Below are 21,910 nucleotides of genomic sequence, written 5' to 3' on the forward strand. Positions count from 1 at the left end.
AGGGTTGGACTTTCGTCATCTAGAAGAGGTCTTTGGTCTGTATGGATATCCGGAGGTATTACTTTTTGCCACCACAAAAAAATAGAAAATGCAGAGACTTTGCTTTCAGGTTTCATCACCTAGACTCTTTGGGGGATTTTTTGTCAATGAGCTTGTCAGAGACATTTTAGTTTGCCTTTCCTCTGATCACATTAGTGTAGAGACTGATGAACAAGCTGTGGAGCGTCCCTTGTAAAATAATACTGATCACCCATATGTGGGCCTAGTCTGCGGGAATTGACGATGGGCCCACGGACCCCACCAGCTCTGTCTTGCCTGGGGAATATAGCCCACTACAGACTTGATAGCTCTGAAGGGAAAGGGGAATTAGACACCAAAACAAAACTGCCAGATCTCCGCTCTACACCCACTGTTCTCTACTCCGTGGTCTTGAGTTTTTGTGGTACAATTCTTTGATGTGGGATTTACAATACAAACACACAACTGGTTAAACCTGGTAATTGTTTACTGTGGTCAAGTGCTTATTTATTTCCTCTGTTTTATCATGACCTGATTGCCTTCCTTTCTTGCTGGAAGGAAGACATAAAGTTCCTTGAATTTCTTTTCTCTGGACTTGCTCTACTCGTTTTTTTTTATTTTATAGAAAAGCACTTTGAGTCTCTTAGTTTTATTTCTTTTTGGTTTTCTATTTTTAAATTCTGAATACAAATGTATAAAAAATTCCTTTTAACTTTTCTGAATTACTTTGGTTGACAACTTGTATAATAATCCCTGCACTCCCAAGTTCTATAACTCTTCTTGGAATTCTTGTCACCATCCTCCTGCGCTCTGAGCTAACTCTGGGATACTCCCGTGCTCTGTGCCAACTCTGCACTTCTATCACACTCTGTCCTGCTTCTTTAGTGACTTTTCATCGCGCACCTGTGCTCTGCTAAACTGTCCTGTGTGTGCCCTGCTTACCACGCTGCCCGTGCTTGAACCTTGCCTCTGAAAACATGTGCACATTTCTCATTCATTTAATTTCTCTGTGCTCGGCTCACTCAGTGCAATTGTCTTTTCAAGGCTGCGTCAGGAGTTATGACTGGGTTCCCAGGCAACGCAATGCTTTCCTTGGGAGTACGCTCACACCAAAGGGTTCTTTTTTCTAGCTCAGGCCACTCTCGCTGACTTCTCCATTAAAAAACGAATCAGTTTCAAGTAAGACTAAAACAAGTTCTCCACTTTCCTCATGCTGCTACTTGTTTTACTGCTAAATAGAAATTTCTAACGAAATTCTCCTCAGAATCTTGCATAGTCTAACAGGTTAAAATCAACTATTTTCAATCCTTACAAACTGTATAGTATTTCAGACTTTTTACATACTTCTGCATCTTGAAACTATACTTGCTTGCACTTATCTTTAGTTCTGTAAATGATTCTTCTTCCTTCTTGAAATTCTATCTTAATTTCCTGGAGCTCTAGTTGCTGTGACCTCTCTGGACCAAATCTGATGAAAGTCAGTTTAGAACGTTGGTGAATGTTCTAAATAGTGTCCCAACTGCTTTTCCCCCAATCATTCCTGAGCTGAGGCATCTCCATTTTGGAATGGGATTATCCCTTTCCCAGTGGTCGAAGTGTACAAAAAGAAGTTGTGGAACTATGTTCTCTGCTGTTCTGTCTGCCCCAATCCTCACAGACCCCATCACCAAGGCCCTCTCACGCACAATACAAACCCCTAAACGTATGTTCCTGCTGTTTAAGGGAATGCCCAGTGCAGTGCACTGAAAGTGCACGTTTCAACTTCTTCCTAGACTTTTATTTTAAATTGAAACCATTCTGGAACGGTTTCTTTTTAAAATAAAAGTGTAGGAACAGAAAACCTTAATAAAAAAAAGTAGAGGAGCATCGCTCCCAATCGCTCCCGCCCACTTCGACCACTGCCCTTTCCCCTATAGATCTCAGTTAAGGAAATTAATAAATAAACACTCATGAAAACCCAGCGCACATTCATTCTCCTCCTGAGTCCAGTCGGTCCAATAGCCCCACTAGTGTTTAGTGAACCTGAGTCAGCCTGCTCCTGCAACTCCGCCCAGACCTGACAAGACGCTTCAGGAGCCCCATATCCCGCTGCCTTTGCCTTCACCTTCACAACCTGCTGCCCAGGAAGCAGGGCAGGGTGCTTCCCCATGAACATCATTATCCTGGGAGTGTGGAATCTGAGGTCTAAGAGTTTTGTCACCTGAAAATGACAGGTCTTCATGGAGATCCTGGCAGATATTGTCGACCAGGGAAACCTGCACAAAGAAGTGGGGGAGTGTATGCTGCATGTGTTCTTAGGCTGATTTGCATTCTATACTGCGACAGCCTCACAAGGTCCTGCTTTTCTTGCTGATCCTGGATCCCTTGCGAAATGTATTCTGCTATCAAGGTTCATCTTTGTGCCATCACACAAGACAATATATAGGGAAAGACTTAACTTGCGTTTGTATTCATGGTAGAAGTGCATTGACTAGACATGGGAACTCACCCTGGTTCTTTCCAAACTAAAGGATGCACCTTTTGAACGGCTGCACTCCCCCGATGTGCAGTGGCAGAGTCTGGGGGGAGGGCAGCTCCTGAATGGGCACCAGGATTCTAAATGATTCATAGTCAGTTATGGATGGTAAATATTTCCCCAAATTGACATGAGCAACCAAACTTAGTGAGGGAGCCCAAAATAATGTAGGGTCGAATGGGGGGTCCTCCCTATGAACATTTTTAGAATAATGTATTGAAACAGTCCATTTTACAGTACAATGATTGCGAAAATTGTGTCAAATCCATACAATTTACAATTAGTTCTCTAGGGTAACACATGCAAAAATCCAGTAAAAGCCATGTCATCAACAGTACGCAGGAACATTTTAGAACATTGCAGGAGGCTGCGGCCACCATCTATGCCAGTAATGGTCACTTTAAGTCACTTGCATGAGGCTGCAGCTACAACCTCGCAAGACCAGTAATGGCCACTGCAAACCACTTGCATTATGCTTCAGCTACAACCTATCAATGCCAGTATTAGTCACTGTAAACCACTTGCATAAGCCGCAGCAGCTACAACCCATCAATCCCATTAACCGTCATTGTAAATTACATTCATGAGGCTGCAGCCACATCCTATCAAGGTCATTAATTGTCACTGTAAATCACTTGCATGAGACCGCAGCCACAACCTATTTATGCCAGAAATGATCACTGCAAATCACTTGCATGAGGCTGCGGCCCCAATCTACCCATGAAAGTAATTGTTAGTATACATTATTTGCATGAAGCTGTGGCTAGGACCTATCTATGCCAGTAATGGTCACTGTAAATCACTCCCATGAAGCTTCAGCCACAAACTAGCATTCCAAGTAATGGTTCACAGTAAATACTTCCATGAGTCTGCAGGCACAACATTTCAAATGGATTGTGTGCTCCCATGTATTCCTCATATTTTGATAATTATCCTTCCAGCTTCAGCTGCTTCGCCAAAATATTTCTCAACAGAGGACGCTGTGTGGTAGCGTCGATGACTCGATGTCCCTGAAAGTCCTCCGTCCGACCGTCAATGTAATCCGCAATATATGTAGCACGTGCAGTGCCCGTTGGCTTCAGTTCCGTTTTTCTGACACTGCTTTCGCTTTGAGAGAAATGATAGCACGCTTCGCTTCTTTTCAGAATACGTCATGTCTTCACCATCGACTCCATCGATGCCCAAGACGGGTTTTAAGGAATGTCAGAATTGTGGGTCGAAGATGTCCATCACCGACCCCCACCGTGTTTGCCTGTGGCTCCTCTCCATGGAGCATCGTGTAATTCCTGTCAGGCGATGACTGACAAGGCTCTGAGAGAGCGTAGAGGTAAATTGTGGGTAGAATTCCTAATTCCCCTTCTGTTCCAAAAAAACGTACTTCTGATGAGTCGAGAGATTCTCCTAATCGAAAAAGATCAAAGAAATCTCGATCAAGGAGTCGTCCAAGTCATTCTTCATCTTCCTCCAAGAAGTCGAAGAAAAGACGTCATAGGTCTCCTTCTACCTCGAGTGACTCATCACCCTAGAGAATCACATGTCCAACGAAATCCGACTCACCAGCTAAATGGGAAGAGTTTTGGAGAGAAATGATGAAAATCTTCAAGAGAGAATCCCCAACTCCCTCGAAAGAACGGAAGAAACACCATGTGCATGTCGCTCTGCAAAAAGGGAAGTCTAAGGCGAAACCCTGTGCACCCTCGAATCCGGACGCAAACCTGATGAACATCGATCATTGGGAGTCTTTGAGCCCTCGAAGGAATGAAAAAGTGTTGAGGACCTCGACAAGTCGAGAGTCCAGCCCCTCAAGGGCTTTGTCAAAGACAACTTTGATAAAAACATGATCGTTCTATCGATGCCCTGAACGTCGGAACCTTCAACACCCATATGGAAGCCATCAATACCTAAGTCGAAGACTTTGACGCCATTAGCCTCAAAGCCTACTTCGTGAACTTTTTCAGAGCCATTGAAGGCAACACAAGAAAAATCTTACAACACCTCTGCCACAAAAAGGTTTTTTAAAATCTCTTTCTTCAATTTATGAAGAACATGAACCATCTGATGATGATCAAACACTTTTTGGCCTTCAATATGGCACCCCAAATGTACCAGATGAATTCATTTCAGAGGAATCTAGGCTTAGAGACCTGTATGAAAAACTACAATCAGCCAGTGGGGTAGATACATCTCCTGAGCTGGAATTTCGGAAGCCAGATCCTGCAGATCACGCATATAGCTCTTACAGACAATTAATGAGCAAAGTAGTGGACATTTTGGGATGAGTAGACCTGCTCCTCCTATTCAGCAGGATGACTTAACAGACATATTAGACGAAGGTCCAAAGAGGGATCCCATTTTGAACCTTCCATATTTCTTTACAAAAAAGGGTTTTGCTTTACAAAAAAGGGTTACAACAAATTGGGAAACCCCAGATTCTATTTTATTTCTGCGGTTAACTTTCCCCAAAAATATAGGCCATCCAGTAGGGACCCGGATTATTTAACCAAGCACCCGACTCCGGAAATGTTGATAATCCAGGCAGCCATGTCCACAAAACAATGTGCTTACCCTACCATTCCTACAGACAGGGATACACGGGTGTATGCTTGGGCACAGAAAGTATTTACTGCAGGTAGCATGGCTTTAAAATCGGCAAATGCCACTTGTCCCTTGTCTAAATGTCAGTTCATCGTGTAGAACTACACAGCAAAAAAAACGGCTGACCACATCCCTGAAGAATGGTTGGTACTCCCTGTATTTTCTAATGCCCACAAAGGATGGAGGATGGAGGATTGAGACCCATCTTGGACTTAAGAAACTTGAACAAGTTCCTCAGGAAGGACAAGTTCAAGATGGTTACCCTTTCTCAGATCCTTCAGGCCCTCCAACTCCGAGACATGATGGTGTCATTGGACCTTCAGGATGCTTACTTTCATGTGCCTATCCATCACAAGCACAGGAGGTACCTGAGGCTCGCAGTTGGCCGTTCTCATTATCAATTTCGAGTTCTGCCATTTGGGCTGACCTCCACTCCGACGGTATTCACCAAGTTGATGCTGTGGTGGCAGAGAGTCTCAGGAGAGGGGGTTTTCACGTCTACCCCTACATGAATGATTGGCTGATCAAGGCTCGTTCTCCCGAACAGACCCTGAAACATCTCAGCATGACTTGCCACTTACTCCATAAACTGGGCTTCTCACTCAAACATGATACCATCTCAAAAACACCAATTTATCAGAGCAGTCCTGGGTGCCTCCTTGGGAAAAGCCTTGCCGCCCGAGGGCTCATAACATTCTGCAGATGGTCACCAAAATTCAGCCTAGTGTCTTCCAACCAACGATTTTTTGAGGTTGCTTTGCCTCATGGAATACTGCATTTTTCTGGTGCCAGAGGCTCGTCTGAGAATGAGATCCCTACTCCCTCTCTTGATCTCCCCTCTAGCACTATCCTCCTTCTTGTGCATTGCACCTGTTGAGGTTTCTAAAGTTGTCCATTCTTTGAAGGTCTCATCCAAACGGGTGCTCCCCAGAACTAAGGACAATACCCCCTCCCTCGCCCCGGCTCTAGCCGATTTCTGCAACTTTTGGTTTGCCACTTGCTCCTTTCCTCCATCCCTCAAGCACTCTCGTGTGCATCCTCTCCTAAAACAGCCGTCGGCAGACCCTTCTTGCCCGGCTTACAATTGCCCTATCTTTACCACCCCCTTCCTTGGCAAACTCTTGGAGAATTTGGTCTTCCCCCAACTGATCCATCACACTGAACTTGCTGGTTGTCTCCATGACCATCAATCTGGATTCCAAGCTTCCAGAGGCACAGAAACTGCTCTCCTGAACACCACGGAAGATCTGCTCGTTAATCTTCACTCCAACTCTGCTGTTTTCATCCTCCTCGATCTCTCCTCGGCCTTTGACATGGTCAACCATTCTATCCTCATAAAACGGCTCTGCGATACCCTCGGCATCATGGACCGGGCACTGGATTGGCAGACCTCCTTCCTAACTAACTGCCCCTCCCAGGTGCAACTGGGCCCTTTCTCCTCCACCACCTCACTCTCTACCTGTGGCATACCCCAGGGCTCTCTACTATTGCCTCAGATCTTCAATATCTCCCTCGCCCCTCTTGTCCACCTGATCTCCTCCTTCTCTCCTCATTTCCAGTGTTATGCTGATGACACACAGCTTTCCTCAAACTTCCCTCTACTACCTCCTCTTCCGCCTCTCTCATTCCCGAATGTCTGACCGCTATTCAGGCATGGTGCACGGCTAATGATCTTTGTCTTAATGCCAGTAAGACTGAGATACTCCTTATTGGGACACCTGTGGCCCATTTCCCTCCTTCCCTCTGTCTTCTGTCTGCCCTGCTTGGGCCCTCCACCCTCACCACCTAGGGAGACCAACAATGTTGGGGTCATCTTCGATTCCTCTCTCTCCTTCACCGCTCATATCTTGGACCAGCTTCTCCTTGGAGGCGTTTTGCCTTTTTTCACCTCTCCCTAGAAGCTCAATGCCTCCAGAGCTCTGGTTTCTCTAGGCTGGACTACTGCAATAGCCTATTTCTCAATCTGCCCCTTTCCTCCCTTCACCCGCTTCAACTAATCCACAATAAGGCTGCAAGACCTATCCTTGGCCTCAAGCCCAGCCACCGTATCTTTCCTGCCCTTAAATGTCTCCACGGGCTCCCGGTGGTTGCAAGGATAACATTTAAGACCCTCTGTATCATCCACAAGGCCTTCTGTGGACTGGGACCCCGCTATCTCCAACTTTCCCTCCCTAAATACCTCCCTGCTCAATCCCTCCACTCCTCTAGCTCCAACTCTCTGCTGATCAAGTGCCTCTCCAAGCAGAGAGTTTGGGGGTAGGTCTCCATCCTCGGGTGGTGCCTCCCTTCAGAACAGTCTCCCTACCCCTCTTAGACCTGAAACTGACCTCTTTAGTTTCCCAAAACTTCTTACAATCCTTCTTTTCTCTACCTCTTTTCCTTTGTCCCTCCCCTGCCAATTTCCCACTGCTGCTGAGAATGGCAGCCTGGCCCCTCATGAATCGAAAAGGTTAGCAGGCAGTGGCGGCTGGTGACTTTGAAAGGTGGTGGGGCGTATATTTCTCTGGGCGAATTTGGAAGCGAGCAAGCGCAACAAGTGAGCCCAACCCACATCAAAGAGGGTGTGAGGGGGTTCTCCCCCCACAATCATTTTGGAAAAAATGGCTTTCAAAATGTGCAATTTACTGTCCAAACCCACACACACGTGACTTAAAAAGTATTAGGTGTTAGGTACTAATGGAATGGTGGTACATTATTCTTTTGTGGGCAAGTGTGATGGTTCATTCCACCGCAGCTTGTATTGAGAATAGCTGGTACTATGCTGCATGCATAAAGAAATGTATTATATAGCTATCCAGTAATGATGGAAAAATATCATTTTTTCATGCTGTTACTGGTATTTATATGCGTGTATCCCCTAAGGTTGAGAATGTAATGAAAATGTAAACCACTGAGATGCGTTCTAAGTAGGCAACGTGAAGTACTGAAGTAGTGAAACTTCTTGCATCACCTGGAACCTCACTATCTGTTGCTAAATTTACAAGTTCTGAATTGATTTTACACACCTGTGAGGGTCAACTGTGCAAGAGAAGGGCTCAGAGTGGGACGTTACATGTGTAAAATGCATATTTTATAGAGGGTGCATGCCTCCAACCCATCTCACTTCCATGCCTAACCGCTACCCGCTACACAGACCTGCCTCCTTCTCCCAAAGACAAGTCTTTCACTCTTTTATAAACCTCCTTTTCTTCTTTATAGACAAAAGTGCTTTTATGCATAAAATATGCCAGTAGGTGCTATACAAATGCAAGATAATGTGACATACATGCGGCGGCCGCAGGGCCTCTAACAGAGCCCTGCTCCTCTGTCCATGCTGCAGCCATGCACTAAAGCACTTGAACGTCTGATGACAAGCAAGGGAGAAAATACAAGAGAATGCAGAGTCAAAATAATGTTTTTGGTTGTACACGTGCAGAGGTCGTGCTGCCCCCTCTCACTAATAACCTCAACACATCAGGCCTCAAATTACATCCCACCGGAAAGAGGACGCTTTTGAGAATTCCCATTTCACACAGATCTTCATTGCTCTGTAAATCACCTCCAATGGTTATGTTTCCTACAACGCCCCCTCCCCACAAGGGCCGCAAGGTTAAGCGGTCAGGCGGATTCCACCTCGGAAAGCGGTACATCACAGCTATTAAATGGAAAGATGCTTAATAGATTTCTCAATTCACTGTAGCAGGTGCAGTGTAGGATAATTAATTTGATTTCTCATCATTCACATCTCACCACCTACCATTGTTAGACACTTTCTTTCTTTAATGAAGACACAGAAACCAAGGATTTCAACTGCAGACCTCTTTATTCCTCCTTGCACCACCCTCTTCTCTCCCATACTGCCCTCCTTTCACTCTTCCCCTTCCTCCCCATGTGTTCCCCCTACATATGTGGGTCAGACTTAAAGCGCAGTCTCTATATACTCACAACAACCATAGAAAACAAACAGACACTGTATTTTTCATGTGCACTTAAAAATAATCTGCCCTTTCATCTCAATTTGAAAGTCTCTTATGCCCCATGTGTTTAAATCGTGAGTGACAAGCACAACGCAGGGTCCCCCAAGATTGCAGCACATGACGAACATTCCCACAATACCGGATGGCCAAACTGTGTGTGTAGTCTCAACAAGCATTCATGAATGCAACAGTAAGTGCTTTTAAACACGAGTCCGACTAGTTGTTAGGAAAAAACACCTGGATGTTTCTGCTTTCTCTTAACTGGACAACAGAGAATCCCTGCTTTAAAGCATAATTCTTCCAGTAAATGTACCATGTGCCATTCACATGTGCTTGAGCATTTTGTGCTTCCATGCATGCAGAGTGTTTAATCAAAACATGCTCCTCAGTGAGAGAGGGCACTTTATCTGTACTTTACATGACAACAACGTGGCTGCCTCTGGGAGTGGAAGCAACTAAACACTTCACATTCTGACCTTACAAATAGCTCATATTATGATAACATAACCAGTGAAATGCACTAAGCAGTGTGAGATTTAGGATGTACACACCCCAACCCCCACAAACTAGTTAGCTTCTACTTGAAGTACTTTAATTTCAACAGAGTATCGCACCATTAACCTTTGGTTCCAATCCCCTTAAAACATTTCACGTGAGGTAGCCCGGATTTTAGGATTTCTGGGCAAAGATGAAAATACGCCCAAAACAGTGGCCATGCACTCTTGCAGGTGTTTGCGATTGGGGAGTGTGGGTGTAAATAATATTGTTGGCAGGGGTGCTTGGTCGCTTCCTTTGCGTTGTTTCCACTTCGACAGGCCTGGCAAGGTAAGCATTCTTCCTTCTACACTGACTGGCCATATTATGTGCAGCCATGAATCGATTAAGAATCTGCAGTAATATACATATTTCATAGAATTGTATATTACCGCAGATGAAAGCTGTACAGAAAGGATTCCAGTGGGCAACTGGAATGTGTAGTAATTGGGAGAGTCCAGCATCGATGGATGCAGGCAGGGGGGGTGGAGGGGGTTGAGGTATACACGGCCTAGTTTTCGACAGCTTAACAGCGTCGACAACTAGGCCCAGCATTCCCTAGGGCAGAGCTTCAGGACTCGGCCCTGCATTCCCCAGGACAGGGCTCAAGTCCAGACAGCCAGCCCTGCTGCCCTGGAGAATGAAGGCCGGGCTGCGCACAGTAAAAAACAATTTCAAGAAGATAAGTTCACACACACTTACCGGAGCCTGAGTTTCCAAGGCAGGGCCTGTCCGTGCGTGTGGGCCCTCTGCTGTTCTCGCTCTAGACAACTTCCTCAACTCACTGTCCATCACGAAGTGAGAAGTTCACATCGTCACCACCATGACCCCGCCCGCACTCATGAATGTCATTGGCTGGCAAACAGCCAATGACATTCAGGATATTGAGTTGCTATGCAATGCTTACTGTAAAATGTCAGACCCATCCATTGACACTGCACTGTTTGCGTAAAGATAAATATTGGCGGGGCCACCTCTCTAGCGCCCCGCCAGCTGCTTAAATGGCTATGGGTTACGTAAAATGCGTGGAGTTACGAGCTCCATGCATTTTACACTACAAAAAACAGCGTAAAATGGGACGCGCCCCTCTGTGAGACCTGTGACGCAATGCAATGCAATTTTTTTTTTTACACAGTCATTTGCCGGCATGGCACCCCCCCCATGCTGCTCATAACAAAAACGAATGAGATGCAGAGGAGTGAAAACTGTTCTCTGCACACGTCATGAAAAAAAACGAATGATGCAGAGTGAACACTGTTCTCTGCACACTCCCTGGGTGGGGGGCGGCGCCCCCCGGTTGCTTTGCCTCATGGAATACTGCATTTTTCTGGTGCCAGAGGCTCGTCTGAGAATGAGATCCCTACTCCCTCTCTTGATCTCCCCTCTAGCACTATCCTCCTTCTTGTGCATTGCACCTGTTGAGGTTTCTAAAGTTGTCCATTCTTTGAAGGTCTCATCCAAACAGGTGCTCCCCAGAACTAAGGACAATACCCCCTCCCTCGCCCCGGCTCTAGCCGATTTCCGCAACTTTTGGTTTGCCACTTGCTCCTTTCCTCCATCCCTCAAGCACTCTAGTGTGCATCCTCTCCTAAAACAGCCGTCGGAAGACCCTTCCTGCCCGGCTTACAATTGCCATATCTCTACCACCCCCTTCCTTGGCAAACTCTTGGAGAATTTGGTCTTCCCCCAACTGATCCATAACACTGAACTTGCTGGTTGTCTCCATGACCATCAATCTGGATTCCAAGCTTCCAGAGGCACAGAAACTGCTCTCCTGAACACCCCGGAAGATCTGCTCGTTAATCTTCACTCCAACTCTGCTGTTTTCATCCTCCTCGATCTCTCCTCGGCCTTTGACATGGTCAACCATTCTATCCTCATAAAACGGCTCTGCGATACCCTCGGCATCATGGACCGGGCACTTGATTGGCAGACCTCCTTCCTAACTAACTGCCCCTCCCAGGTGCAACTGGGCCCTTTCTCCTCCACCACCTCACTCTCTACCTGTGGCATACCCCAGGGCTCTCTCCTATCGCCTCAGCTCTTCAATATCTCCCTCGCCCCTCTTGTCCACCTGATCTCCTCCTTCTCTCCTCATTTCCAGTGTTATGCTGATGACACACAGCTTTCCTCAAACTTCCCTCTACTACCTCCTCTTCCGCCTCTCTCATTCCCGATTGTCTGACCGCTATTCAGGCATGGTGCACGGCTAATGATCTTTGTCTTAATGCCAGTAAGACTGAGATACTCCTTAATGGGACACCCGTGGCCGGCCCATTTCCCTCCTTCCCTCTGTCTTCTGGCTGCCCTGCTTGGGCCCTCCACCCTCACCACCTAGGGAGACCAACAATGTTGGGGTCATCTTCGATTCCTCTCTCTCCTTCACCGCTCATATCTTGGACCAGCTTCTCCTTGGAGGCGTTTTGCCTTTTTTCACCTCCCCCTAGAAGCTCAATGCCTCCAGAGCTCTGGTTTCTCTAGGCTGGACTACTGCAATAGCCTATTTCTCAATCTGCCCCTTTCCTCCCTTCACCCGCTTCAACTAATCCACAATAAGGCTGCAATACCTATCCTTGGCATCAAGCCCAGCCACCGTATCTTTCCTGCCCTTAAATGTCTCCACGGGCTCCCGGTGGTTGCAAGGATAAAATTTAAGACCCTCTGTATCATCCACAAGGCCTTCTGTGGAATGGGACCCCGCTATCTCCAGCTTTCCCTCCCTAAATACCTCCCGGCTCAATCCCTCCACTCCTCTAGCTCCAACTCTCTGCTGATCAAGTGCTTCTTCATGCAGAGAGTTTGGGGGTAGGTCTCCATCCTCGGGTGGTGCCTCCCTTCAGAACAGTCTCCCTACCCCTCTTAGACTTGAAACTGACCTCTTTAGTTTCCAAAAACTTCTTACAATCCTTCTTTTCTCTACCTCTTTCCCTTTGTCCCTCCCCTGCCAATTTCCCACTGCTGCTGAGAATGGCAGCCTGGCCCCTCATGAATCGAAAAGGTTAGCAGGCTCTCCACCAGGTTGACACCAACACCCCCCACCCCTCAGCACTGCCCTCTGGGCCCCCAGCTGTGCGGCTCTGCATCGCCAACCTTGGGATACCTTCGCCCTAGCACTTTGCCAGTGTCCCTTCCCCTGGGACCCCCTGGTACTTCCCATCCTGGGTTCCCATTATCACTTGCCCATTCCTTGTTCCCTCCTGCCCCCTCCCTTCCCTCTCTCATGCACTTCTCATCTCTGCACTTGCACAATCCGAATACCACAAGGCTTAGTAGGACCGCAAATGTTTATCTACGTTTTTTTGTTATTTTTTATTTACTCCCCTTGTTCCCTCCCTACTTTTGCCTTGTAGCATTTGGAAACACCATTTTTGTTGTATAAGCACCCTATACACACTCAATAAAATAAATCAAATATGTGCATCTAACATATTTACATTGTTTTTAATTACAATTCCTTGCAAATATAATCCTGAAGCATGCATAAAGGTCGGAATGTGGCAGAACATGTTGCCCCATGGTACGTCAAAAAAGCAAATGTCAAAAGCAAGTCCCCTTATCTACTCTCCCAATAGATTTAGTACTAAAACTGGGGACATTTGTTATAGTATCACACATGTACTGTTAGGGTATTTTGAGACCTTCTATGTAGGTTTGCATAGTTGTTCACTATATGTTTGGCCAGTGATTGTAAAATGAGATTTTTTCATCTCCCATAGATTGCTGATCCCTAATTATCTTCCGGGGGAAATCACACAAGGTGCTGTTTCACAGCATGACCCCAGTCCATCCTTCTGTGTCTGTGTTCCATTTCCTCCTCAAGAGACTTTGACATACGTGCATTACATTTCCCTAGCATGCTAGTTAAAATATAACCACACCAGCACCTTCTTTTACTATCAGCACTAGATGGTAGCATGCTAGCTTATTTTCTCTACAGCAGAATTCCTGTTGAGCAGTTTGCTGGTGACTATTGCATAGAGTAATGATGCCACTTATCTATGTAACGAATCATATAATTCTCCCTAAACTTGAGAATGTTTTGTGTTTAGGTGTGCACTCCAGGCCTTAAATATATTGCTGCGCGATTCTGGGTATGGGCTTGTGATTGACAAGATGGAGACAGCACACGGCTGGGAGAATTTACAGAGCACAGAAAATTACAGAGCTGGGCTGTCCCAACTGGTCAGGTAAGAAGAGAAGGTGGAAGAGAGTGTGCCTCTAATGGTGAGGATAGATTCCAGCTAGAGGTGATGAGGTAAAGCCCTCGAGTCCGTTACTCTGTGAATATTGCATTTATCCATTTTAATGAGTCTTGGGCTTTTTATAATGCCAAGCCAGCAAGCCACCTGTCTGATAAAGCAAGCCAGCTCATTGTACATGCCCTCACCCAAAGCACTCCCACTTATCTGTGTGGGCAGCACTCTGAAACGATCTAAATGAAGGTTCTGTGTTCTTTTAGAATGGTGATGAAATGACTACTGCTATGCGTGAGTACAGCGATAAGAAGTGGTTTCTAAACTCCTACTCAGGCCCAACCTACTACTAAATCAGTAGTGATCTCCTTCTTAAAGGTTAAACAGGCACAACATGAATGGGACACTTCCTTCACCTCTTTAAAATAGCATGGGCTGAGGGAAGGCTATACTCTGGAGGAGGGGTGCGAGTCAGCAAGGAAGCATCCAAAGTAACAATACTATGGTGGTACGGAAATAAAGGAAATGTCCAATGAAAATTGTATAAAAAATACAAGACTTAAAATCAAAATAAAAGGACAGACAAATGAATACAAATACTAACAACCCACCCCTGAAATTAAATACACTGATTATGAAAACCTTTGTATGAACAGAGGCATTCTCGTTATTAGGGAGAGGGTATGCAGGCCATTGTCTTTGCAGCAACATTCAAGTATTAGGAATGTGCCTTTAAATGTTAGGGTGGGGTCGTAAATGTCACAAGGGCCCTTGAAACTGTTTCTATACAAAATGTACGCAGACATATACAGTATGTACACGACGCACAATCAGAATGAATATGTTTCTACACAAAGGGGCCGATTCATGGAATATTTTGTGTGGAAAATCGGGGATTTGTGCGCCATTCTTCGTGCAAAGCCCTGTTTGTCGATTCATGGAATCGACTGCGCAGGACTTTTCCGTAACATGCGTGGACTTCACGCAGACTCGGCACGTCTCTGCGAGCGGTCGAGTGCCTTGCGCAAGACATCACACAGGGCGTGGGTGAGGCCTACTCAGAGGGCGGAGTAGGGGGCGGAACGCAGAAAATTAGGAAGAACAAGGTAAAAAGTGGGTGCAACGAGGCATGGGCGGCAGGCAGTCCATAGCATGCTCACAAATGCACATTTCAAAGTGTATTCATGGATGTGATCGCACAACCTCTCACCTGGGAAATGCCCATGCAAATCCCTCCATCTCTTCGCCACACAAATGGAGGCGTAAGGACACATGTGCATAGGAATCGCAGTGTGGGGGTGGGCTTGCATGCCGGATTTAGGGGTGCGTGTACGTAGCCGGGGATCCGGTTGGATTTAGGGGTGCGCGTGCAGAGTCTAGTGTGGTGCAGGAATGGTTTACGGTGGTTCGCATGCAGAGTTTTACTCGAGTTACGATACATCATACACATGTTGTCGGGGTACCAGTAACATTTATGGAAGACCCCGTGCAGGGTCCTTGAGATACAGGCCGGCTTGCGGGGGAACCAATGCACTGTTTGAAGGGTGCATTTCTTTGCACCCGGGGTTGCACGCAAAGGTGGCTCAAGGGTCGATACATGGAATTATTTACATTTAAAATCATGGATTTGCACGCCATTCTGCGTGCAAAACCCTGTTCGTCGATTCATGGCATCGACTGCGCAACACTTTTTCGTGACTTGCGTGGACTTCGCACAGGCTCGGCATGTCTCTGCGAGTAGTCTAGTGCCTTGCACGAGACACCATGCAGAGCGTGGGTAAGGCCTGCACAGAGGGCGGAGCAGGGGGCAGAACTTGGAAAATGAGGAAGAACAAGGGGAAAAGTGGGCATTTTGAGGGACGGGCTGCAGGCAGTCCATAGAAGGCCCGTAAATGCACACAACCAAGCGTATTCATGGATGTGACCATGCATCCTCTCGCCTGCGAAATTCCCATGCAAATCCCTCCATCTTGCCTCCACCCGAAGGCAGACGTAAGTACACTTGTGCACATGAATCGCAGCGCGGAGGTGGATCTGCATGTCAGATTTAGGGGTGCATGTATGCAGCCGGGGATCCAATTGGACTTAGGGGTCACGTGCGCAGTGCAGTGTGGTGCAGGAACAGTTTACGGGGTTTGCAAGCCGATTTTCTGAGTTTTACATGAGTTACAAAACATTGCACGCATGTTGTCGTGGCATCGGTAACATTTGCGAGGGACCCTGCACTGGGTCCCCGAGATGCAGGGCTGCTTGCGGGAGACCACACACACCGCTTGAAGGGTGCCTGTATTCATGCCCAGGGAGCACGCAAAGCTAGCTGTTCTGGCAGTTTTACCTTTGCATGGGGGCGTGTTGTGGGCGTTCTGGTCGCGACTTGCATATATGGTTACTGTGCGCAGAAAATTCCATGAATACATGGGGGCGCATTTATTATTCTGCGCGCAGGCTCGCGCAAGGTCATTCTCAGCATGCAGACTTTGCGGGAAAAATGCACACTTTTCCATGACTTGGCCCCACAGTGTTTATACAAAATGTACACAAACATGTAGAGTATTCACATTACGCATGATAAGTCAAGACCTCAAACCACTCTAATTTCTGATGGCTTGAGTTTGCCACAAACTGATTTGTGCATTAGCAAGAGGATCTTTTGAAAAGTTAAACGAACTTCCACTTTTTGTTGTGTTGTAAGCTGGTCCTAGACCCACATTTATGACAGTCCCACCTCTTACGGCACCGAACATTCAACCTGTGAGTGCATCATTGCACTTTCAGTTCTTAGATGTCCCCGTGTGAATGTTGGGGCTAGCTCCGCCCCTGAAAAATGCTGTTTCTGTAATAGGAAGTTATTTATTGGGTACTTTGACAAAGGGGCTAGTTAGTGCCCCAGAGGTAAGGAATTGTCCCATAGCCTGTTGCTAATTTGCCACCTTTGCTGCCTTTAAAATTGATTAGCGCTCTGTGCGCGGTCCAATGGTTCACCCTTCCTGGTCTTGGCCCTGTTCCCTCCCCCCTCCCCCGTCCCCGCCTCCCTGCTCTGATTGGGCTGTCGCTTGAGTCCTACTCAGCGAGGCTCTATGCCCTGCACTCTCGCAGTACCAGCACTTCTCCTCGTGTTTTTCCAGAGGTAAGGTGGGGCCCCATAACCTGTTGCTAATTTGCCACCTTTGCTGCCTTTAAAATTGTTTAGCACTCTGAGCGCAGTGCAGTGTTGTTTCCCACTCCCGCTTCCTGGTCTAAGCCCTGTTCCCTCCTCCCTCCCCACCCCCCTTCTATGATTGGTCAGTAGACCCTCTTAACACTTCATCCCAGGGCAGCCCGTCTGCCTGTGCAGCCCTTTCGGCTAAGGGCCCATGGCAAAGGGCTACTACTACAGTAGTGGCTCCAAAGCGTGTATGCAGGTGTCAGCAGGGGAAGTAGGCACCCACTAACATAAACCAAGCCTAAACTACCAACTACCCCCTCAATTCCTCAGTGACATATATAACCAAACAGACCCACTGTGCCCCATCACCTAGCTCATTCACTGCACTGAACTCAAGGAAAAGGACCAGCAGTTCTCCCACCTGAGTACCCTGGTGCAGTGTCAAACTCTAACTATTCTGTCTAACAACAGCCAACACATCCCTGCTGAAACCGCACTCAACGGGGGGGTTGCAAAAGCATAATTCCACTCACAAACCAGCATTAGCAGCCAGCTGCAGTGCCAGACTCGCCAAACGAAGAACAGACTGCCATCAACCAGCATCAACAGATAAGGTAGGCGCAATTTCACTGGTACTAATAACCACATTAGCATTCACCCCACCATACAACTCCACCAGGGAAAGAAGTACATCAATATGACACATCCATCACACTCACTAGGAAATCCATTGTGAACAGAACAGTTGTCAAAACCTATTCTGTTGTTAAACGTAGGCCTTTCTCCTACCATACAGGAATCTCAAATCTAGGTGTGATCCACCCATATCTGCCTATTGTATTGTGAAACCTTTCGTATGGGGAAACCCAGGCCTCTCTCCCACTATACAGGATTCCCACAGCCAGGTGTGTTCTCCCCTGCTGCTAATTGTATTGTGAAACCTAGGCCTCTCTCCCATGATTCTCAAATCTAGGTGTGATCCCCCCATATCTGCCTATTGTATTGTGAAACCTATTGTATTGTGAAACCCAGACCCCCTCCTACTATACAGGAGTCCCACATCTAGGTGTGTTCTCCGGTACTGCTAAATGTATCGTGAAACCTAGGCCTCTCTCCCACTATACAGGATTCTCAAATCTAGTTGTGACCACCCCCATATATGTGCCTATTATATTTGAAACCCATTATATTGTGAAACCCTGGCCTCTATCCCACTACACATGATTCCCACAGCTAGGTGTGGTGTTCTCTGCCGCTAATTCTATTGTGAAACCTAGGCCTCTCTCCCACTATACAGGATTCTCAAATCTAGGTGTGGTCCCCCCAAATCTGCCTATTGTATTGTGAAACCTATTGTATTGTGAAACCTAGGCCTCTCGCCCACTATACCGGATTCTCAAATCTAGGTGTGATCCCCCCATATATGCCAATTGTATGTGAAAACTATTGTAATGTGAAACCCAGGCCTCTCTCCCACTATACAGGTTTCCCACAGCTAGGTGTGTTCTCCCCTGCCACTAATTGTATTGTGAAACCTAGGCCTCTCTCCCACTATACAGGATTCTCAAATCTAGATGTGATTCTCCCATATCTGCATATTGTATTGTGACACCTATTTTATTGTGAAGCGTATGCCTCTCTCGCACTATACAGGATTCACAAATCTGAGTGTGCTGTCCCGTACCTGATAATTGTAGTGTGAAACTAGGCCCCTCTCCCACTATTTGGGATTTGCCAATCTAGATGTGATTTCCCCATATCTGCCTATTGTATTGTGAAAGCTAGGCCTCTCTGCCACTATACAGGACTCTCAAATCTAGGTGTGTTCTCCCATACCGCTAATTGTATTGTGAAACCTAGGTCTCTCTCCCACTATACAGGATTCTCAAATCTAGGTGTGATTTGCCCATATCTGCATACTGTATTGTGAAACCTAGGCCTCTCTCCCACTATACAGAATTCTCAAATCTAGATGTGATTCCCCCATATCTACCTATAGTATTGTGAAACCTATTGCATTTGAAACCCAGGCATCTCTCCCACTATACAGGATTCTCGCATCTAGGTGTGTTCTCCGTACCACTAATTGTATTGTGAAAGCTAGGCCTCTCTCCCACTGTACAGGATTTCCAAATCTAGGTGTGTTCTCCGTACTGCTAATTGTGTTGTGAAACCTAGGCCTCTCTCCCACTATGCAGGACCCCCAAATCTAGGTCCATTCTCGCGTACAGCTAACTGCATTGTGAAACCTAGGCGTCTCTCCCATTATACAGGAATCTCAAATCTGGGTGTGACTCACCCATATCTGCCTATAGTATTGTGAAACTCAGGCCTTTATACAAATCTATATGAACCCAAAATCTAGGTGTGTTCTCCCTATCTACCTATTTATCGTGAAACCTTGGCCTTCTTCCACTAGACAGGAATACCAAGCTAGGTGTACCCCTGATATCTGCCTATTGTATTGTGAGACCTGGCAACTGTCCCAGTAGACAGGAACCTCAAATCTAGGGGTGTTCCCATTGTACGCCATTTTCCTAAACCCAGGACCCCACCGCTTTCTGGGAACACCCAGCAAGCCACATAAGGCAATTGCTGAAAGCCAGATCATTGCCCCAGTTAAACGCGAACCCACAGTCTAATTTCAGGAGCTAATTAGTCCAACGGCAGCCCCCCCCCCATTTGAAAACCCTTAGTAACCGGATCCTGCCCTGCTTAGGCACTCAGCCATTGGAAGATAGAAGCCCGGAACAATAAATCACTGCCCAGCAAACCACTGTTGAAAACCTTCAGATAAACATCCCGCAACCTATAACAACCACAACAGGAACCCCACAACATCTACAACTCAGTCTTACACAGGCACTCCAGACAATTTACAAGAGCAGCCCACAAGAGCAGGTTTACCACCGGATCATAAAACAACCTGCAAAGACACAAGCCAACAGAGTACACCCCATTAACACAGCAGAAGACGACAAATCTCGACAACATTCAAACCACACAAAGTGCTAAATGCGGGCTACAGCCCCTGTAACCCAAAGTCTGAGCTATTGCACCATGAAAGACCCTAAGATGCCCTGTCAAGGAGAAGGATGCCGCCTAAGAGAAATGGAAAACAGAACAAACCAACCGGATACGCACCCGACTCCAGCAGAAACTGCCACAAATACAGAACACACGCCGAAAAACCACTCATCCAATGAAACAGATATCACAAGAAGAGATTAATCCCTATATCTAACACCATATCTAACAACCACTTCTCCGCCTCGACAACCCAACAGCGCTAATACGTCCAGGCACGCCGAGAACTGACCGGAACCCCATAGGAAGAGAAGAGATGACCCAAGAAGGGGAAGGAATGAAACCAATGCCCTCACCCCTTACATCACAAAAACACAAAGGCACGGCGGACAACCACAGCAAAACATAGAAGATGAAGAAGCAGAAGAATTTATCATCAACCTAACAGATCGTTTCTGCAAGAAAATAGAATACATGGAGCACCAACAAAATTGTGACCTAATCAAAGAAGAAGAGTAACAGAACAACTACAAGACAAAGCAAGGATTAAAAAACAATTCTAACTGAGTCAAAAAGATCCACTGCAACCTCATCAACGCCAGATAAATGTCCAAACACGCCACCGTGATCTTCGACCTCCTGTGCAAAGGTGGTATCGACATTGTATTCATAACCGAAACATGGCTAGATGCCAACTACAAAATCACATTGCATAACTGCATCCCTGACAACTTCAAGTGTTCACAAGTAAACAGGAAAAACAAAAGAGGAAGAGGACTGGCAATAGCATAAAAGGAACACCTCAAAATTAAAACGGATGAACCACTAAACATCAAAACCTGCGAATCCATGATCCTTCATCTAACAGCAAACCCCAAAACAAACCTCAAAATCGTCCTGGTATACTGACCACCAACATACAATGCAACCTTCACCGACCTATTCGCTGAAGCCATCGCCAACCTAGCTATCAAGCAGGAACACCTGGTAATCCTTGGAGACTTTAGCATCTTGTTTGATGAAGATTCCACTAACTCACATAAATCACTAGCCAAACAACTGAAGACAATGAAACTACATCAGTTAGTCAAAGGAGCAACCCACACTGCGGGACATACGCTATACGCAGTCTTCGCCAACAAAAATCTCATCACCACGATGCCACCACTACAGATCCTCTAGAGCGACCACCTCATCATTCCATTCATGATCACACTCCCCACGACGTCGCCAGAAAAAACAGGTAAACTGCCAACTATCATGAAAAGAAACTGGAGAGCCATCAATGCTAGCAACCTATGAGAAGAAATAGGAATCAACAATCAACAACGTCCCTGGATGAAGCTGAGATCGAAATAAAAACATAACTACTACATATGTGGATTGCTGGAATGATCAACGGGATCTCAAAGGAAAAACCTTTCACCGCATCATGCAAAAGAGCGACAGCAAAATGGTTTACCCCGCTACTCTGCGCCATGAAAAGGAAAAACAGGAAACTTGAATTAGAATGGAGAAAAAATCAAGTGAAGAAGCTACAACTCCACTCGTACAAGAAGGAAATCTGTAAGGCCAACAAGAAATAGTATGATAACAGAATCACCAAAGCCACCAACACCCAAAAGGAATTGTTTAAAATCCTAAACGAAAAAAGGAACCCTCCTGGTTGCAACAACGCTCCGATATCTTCACTGAAGCTATGCAATGACCTTGCAGACCACTTCAAAGACAAAATCGCCACCATCCAACAAATCATATGAAGCAGACCAATTGACTACAACACGCAACCCACCCCGCCATCCGAGGACCACCAGAACAAACTATGAAGCATCCCCCAATTATCAGCGGAGATATTCGCCAAGCTTGTAAGCAACAGCAACAAAGTAGGCTCCCCCATGGATCCATGCCCCCCAGACATACATAAATC

The 21,910-nt window shown here is 46.3% G+C and overlaps 1 protein-coding gene across 1 annotated transcript in view; it reads left to right on the forward strand.

The window, feature by feature from the left end:
• Window positions 1-21,910, forward strand: part of LOC138568799 (maestro heat-like repeat-containing protein family member 1) — a 108,008-nt gene that overhangs the window by 78,117 nt on the left and 7,981 nt on the right. Inside the window, exon 3 of the mRNA XM_069646573.1 lies at window positions 13,668-13,805. Coding sequence (XP_069502674.1) covers window positions 13,668-13,805 — 138 coding nt within the window. The remainder of the gene's footprint in view (window positions 1-13,667; window positions 13,806-21,910) is intronic.

Source organism: Ambystoma mexicanum, chromosome 2q (assembly GCF_040938575.1).
Source record: "Ambystoma mexicanum isolate Mex_15411 chromosome 2q, UKY_AmexF1_1, whole genome shotgun sequence".
NCBI lineage: Eukaryota > Metazoa > Chordata > Amphibia > Caudata > Ambystomatidae > Ambystoma > Ambystoma mexicanum.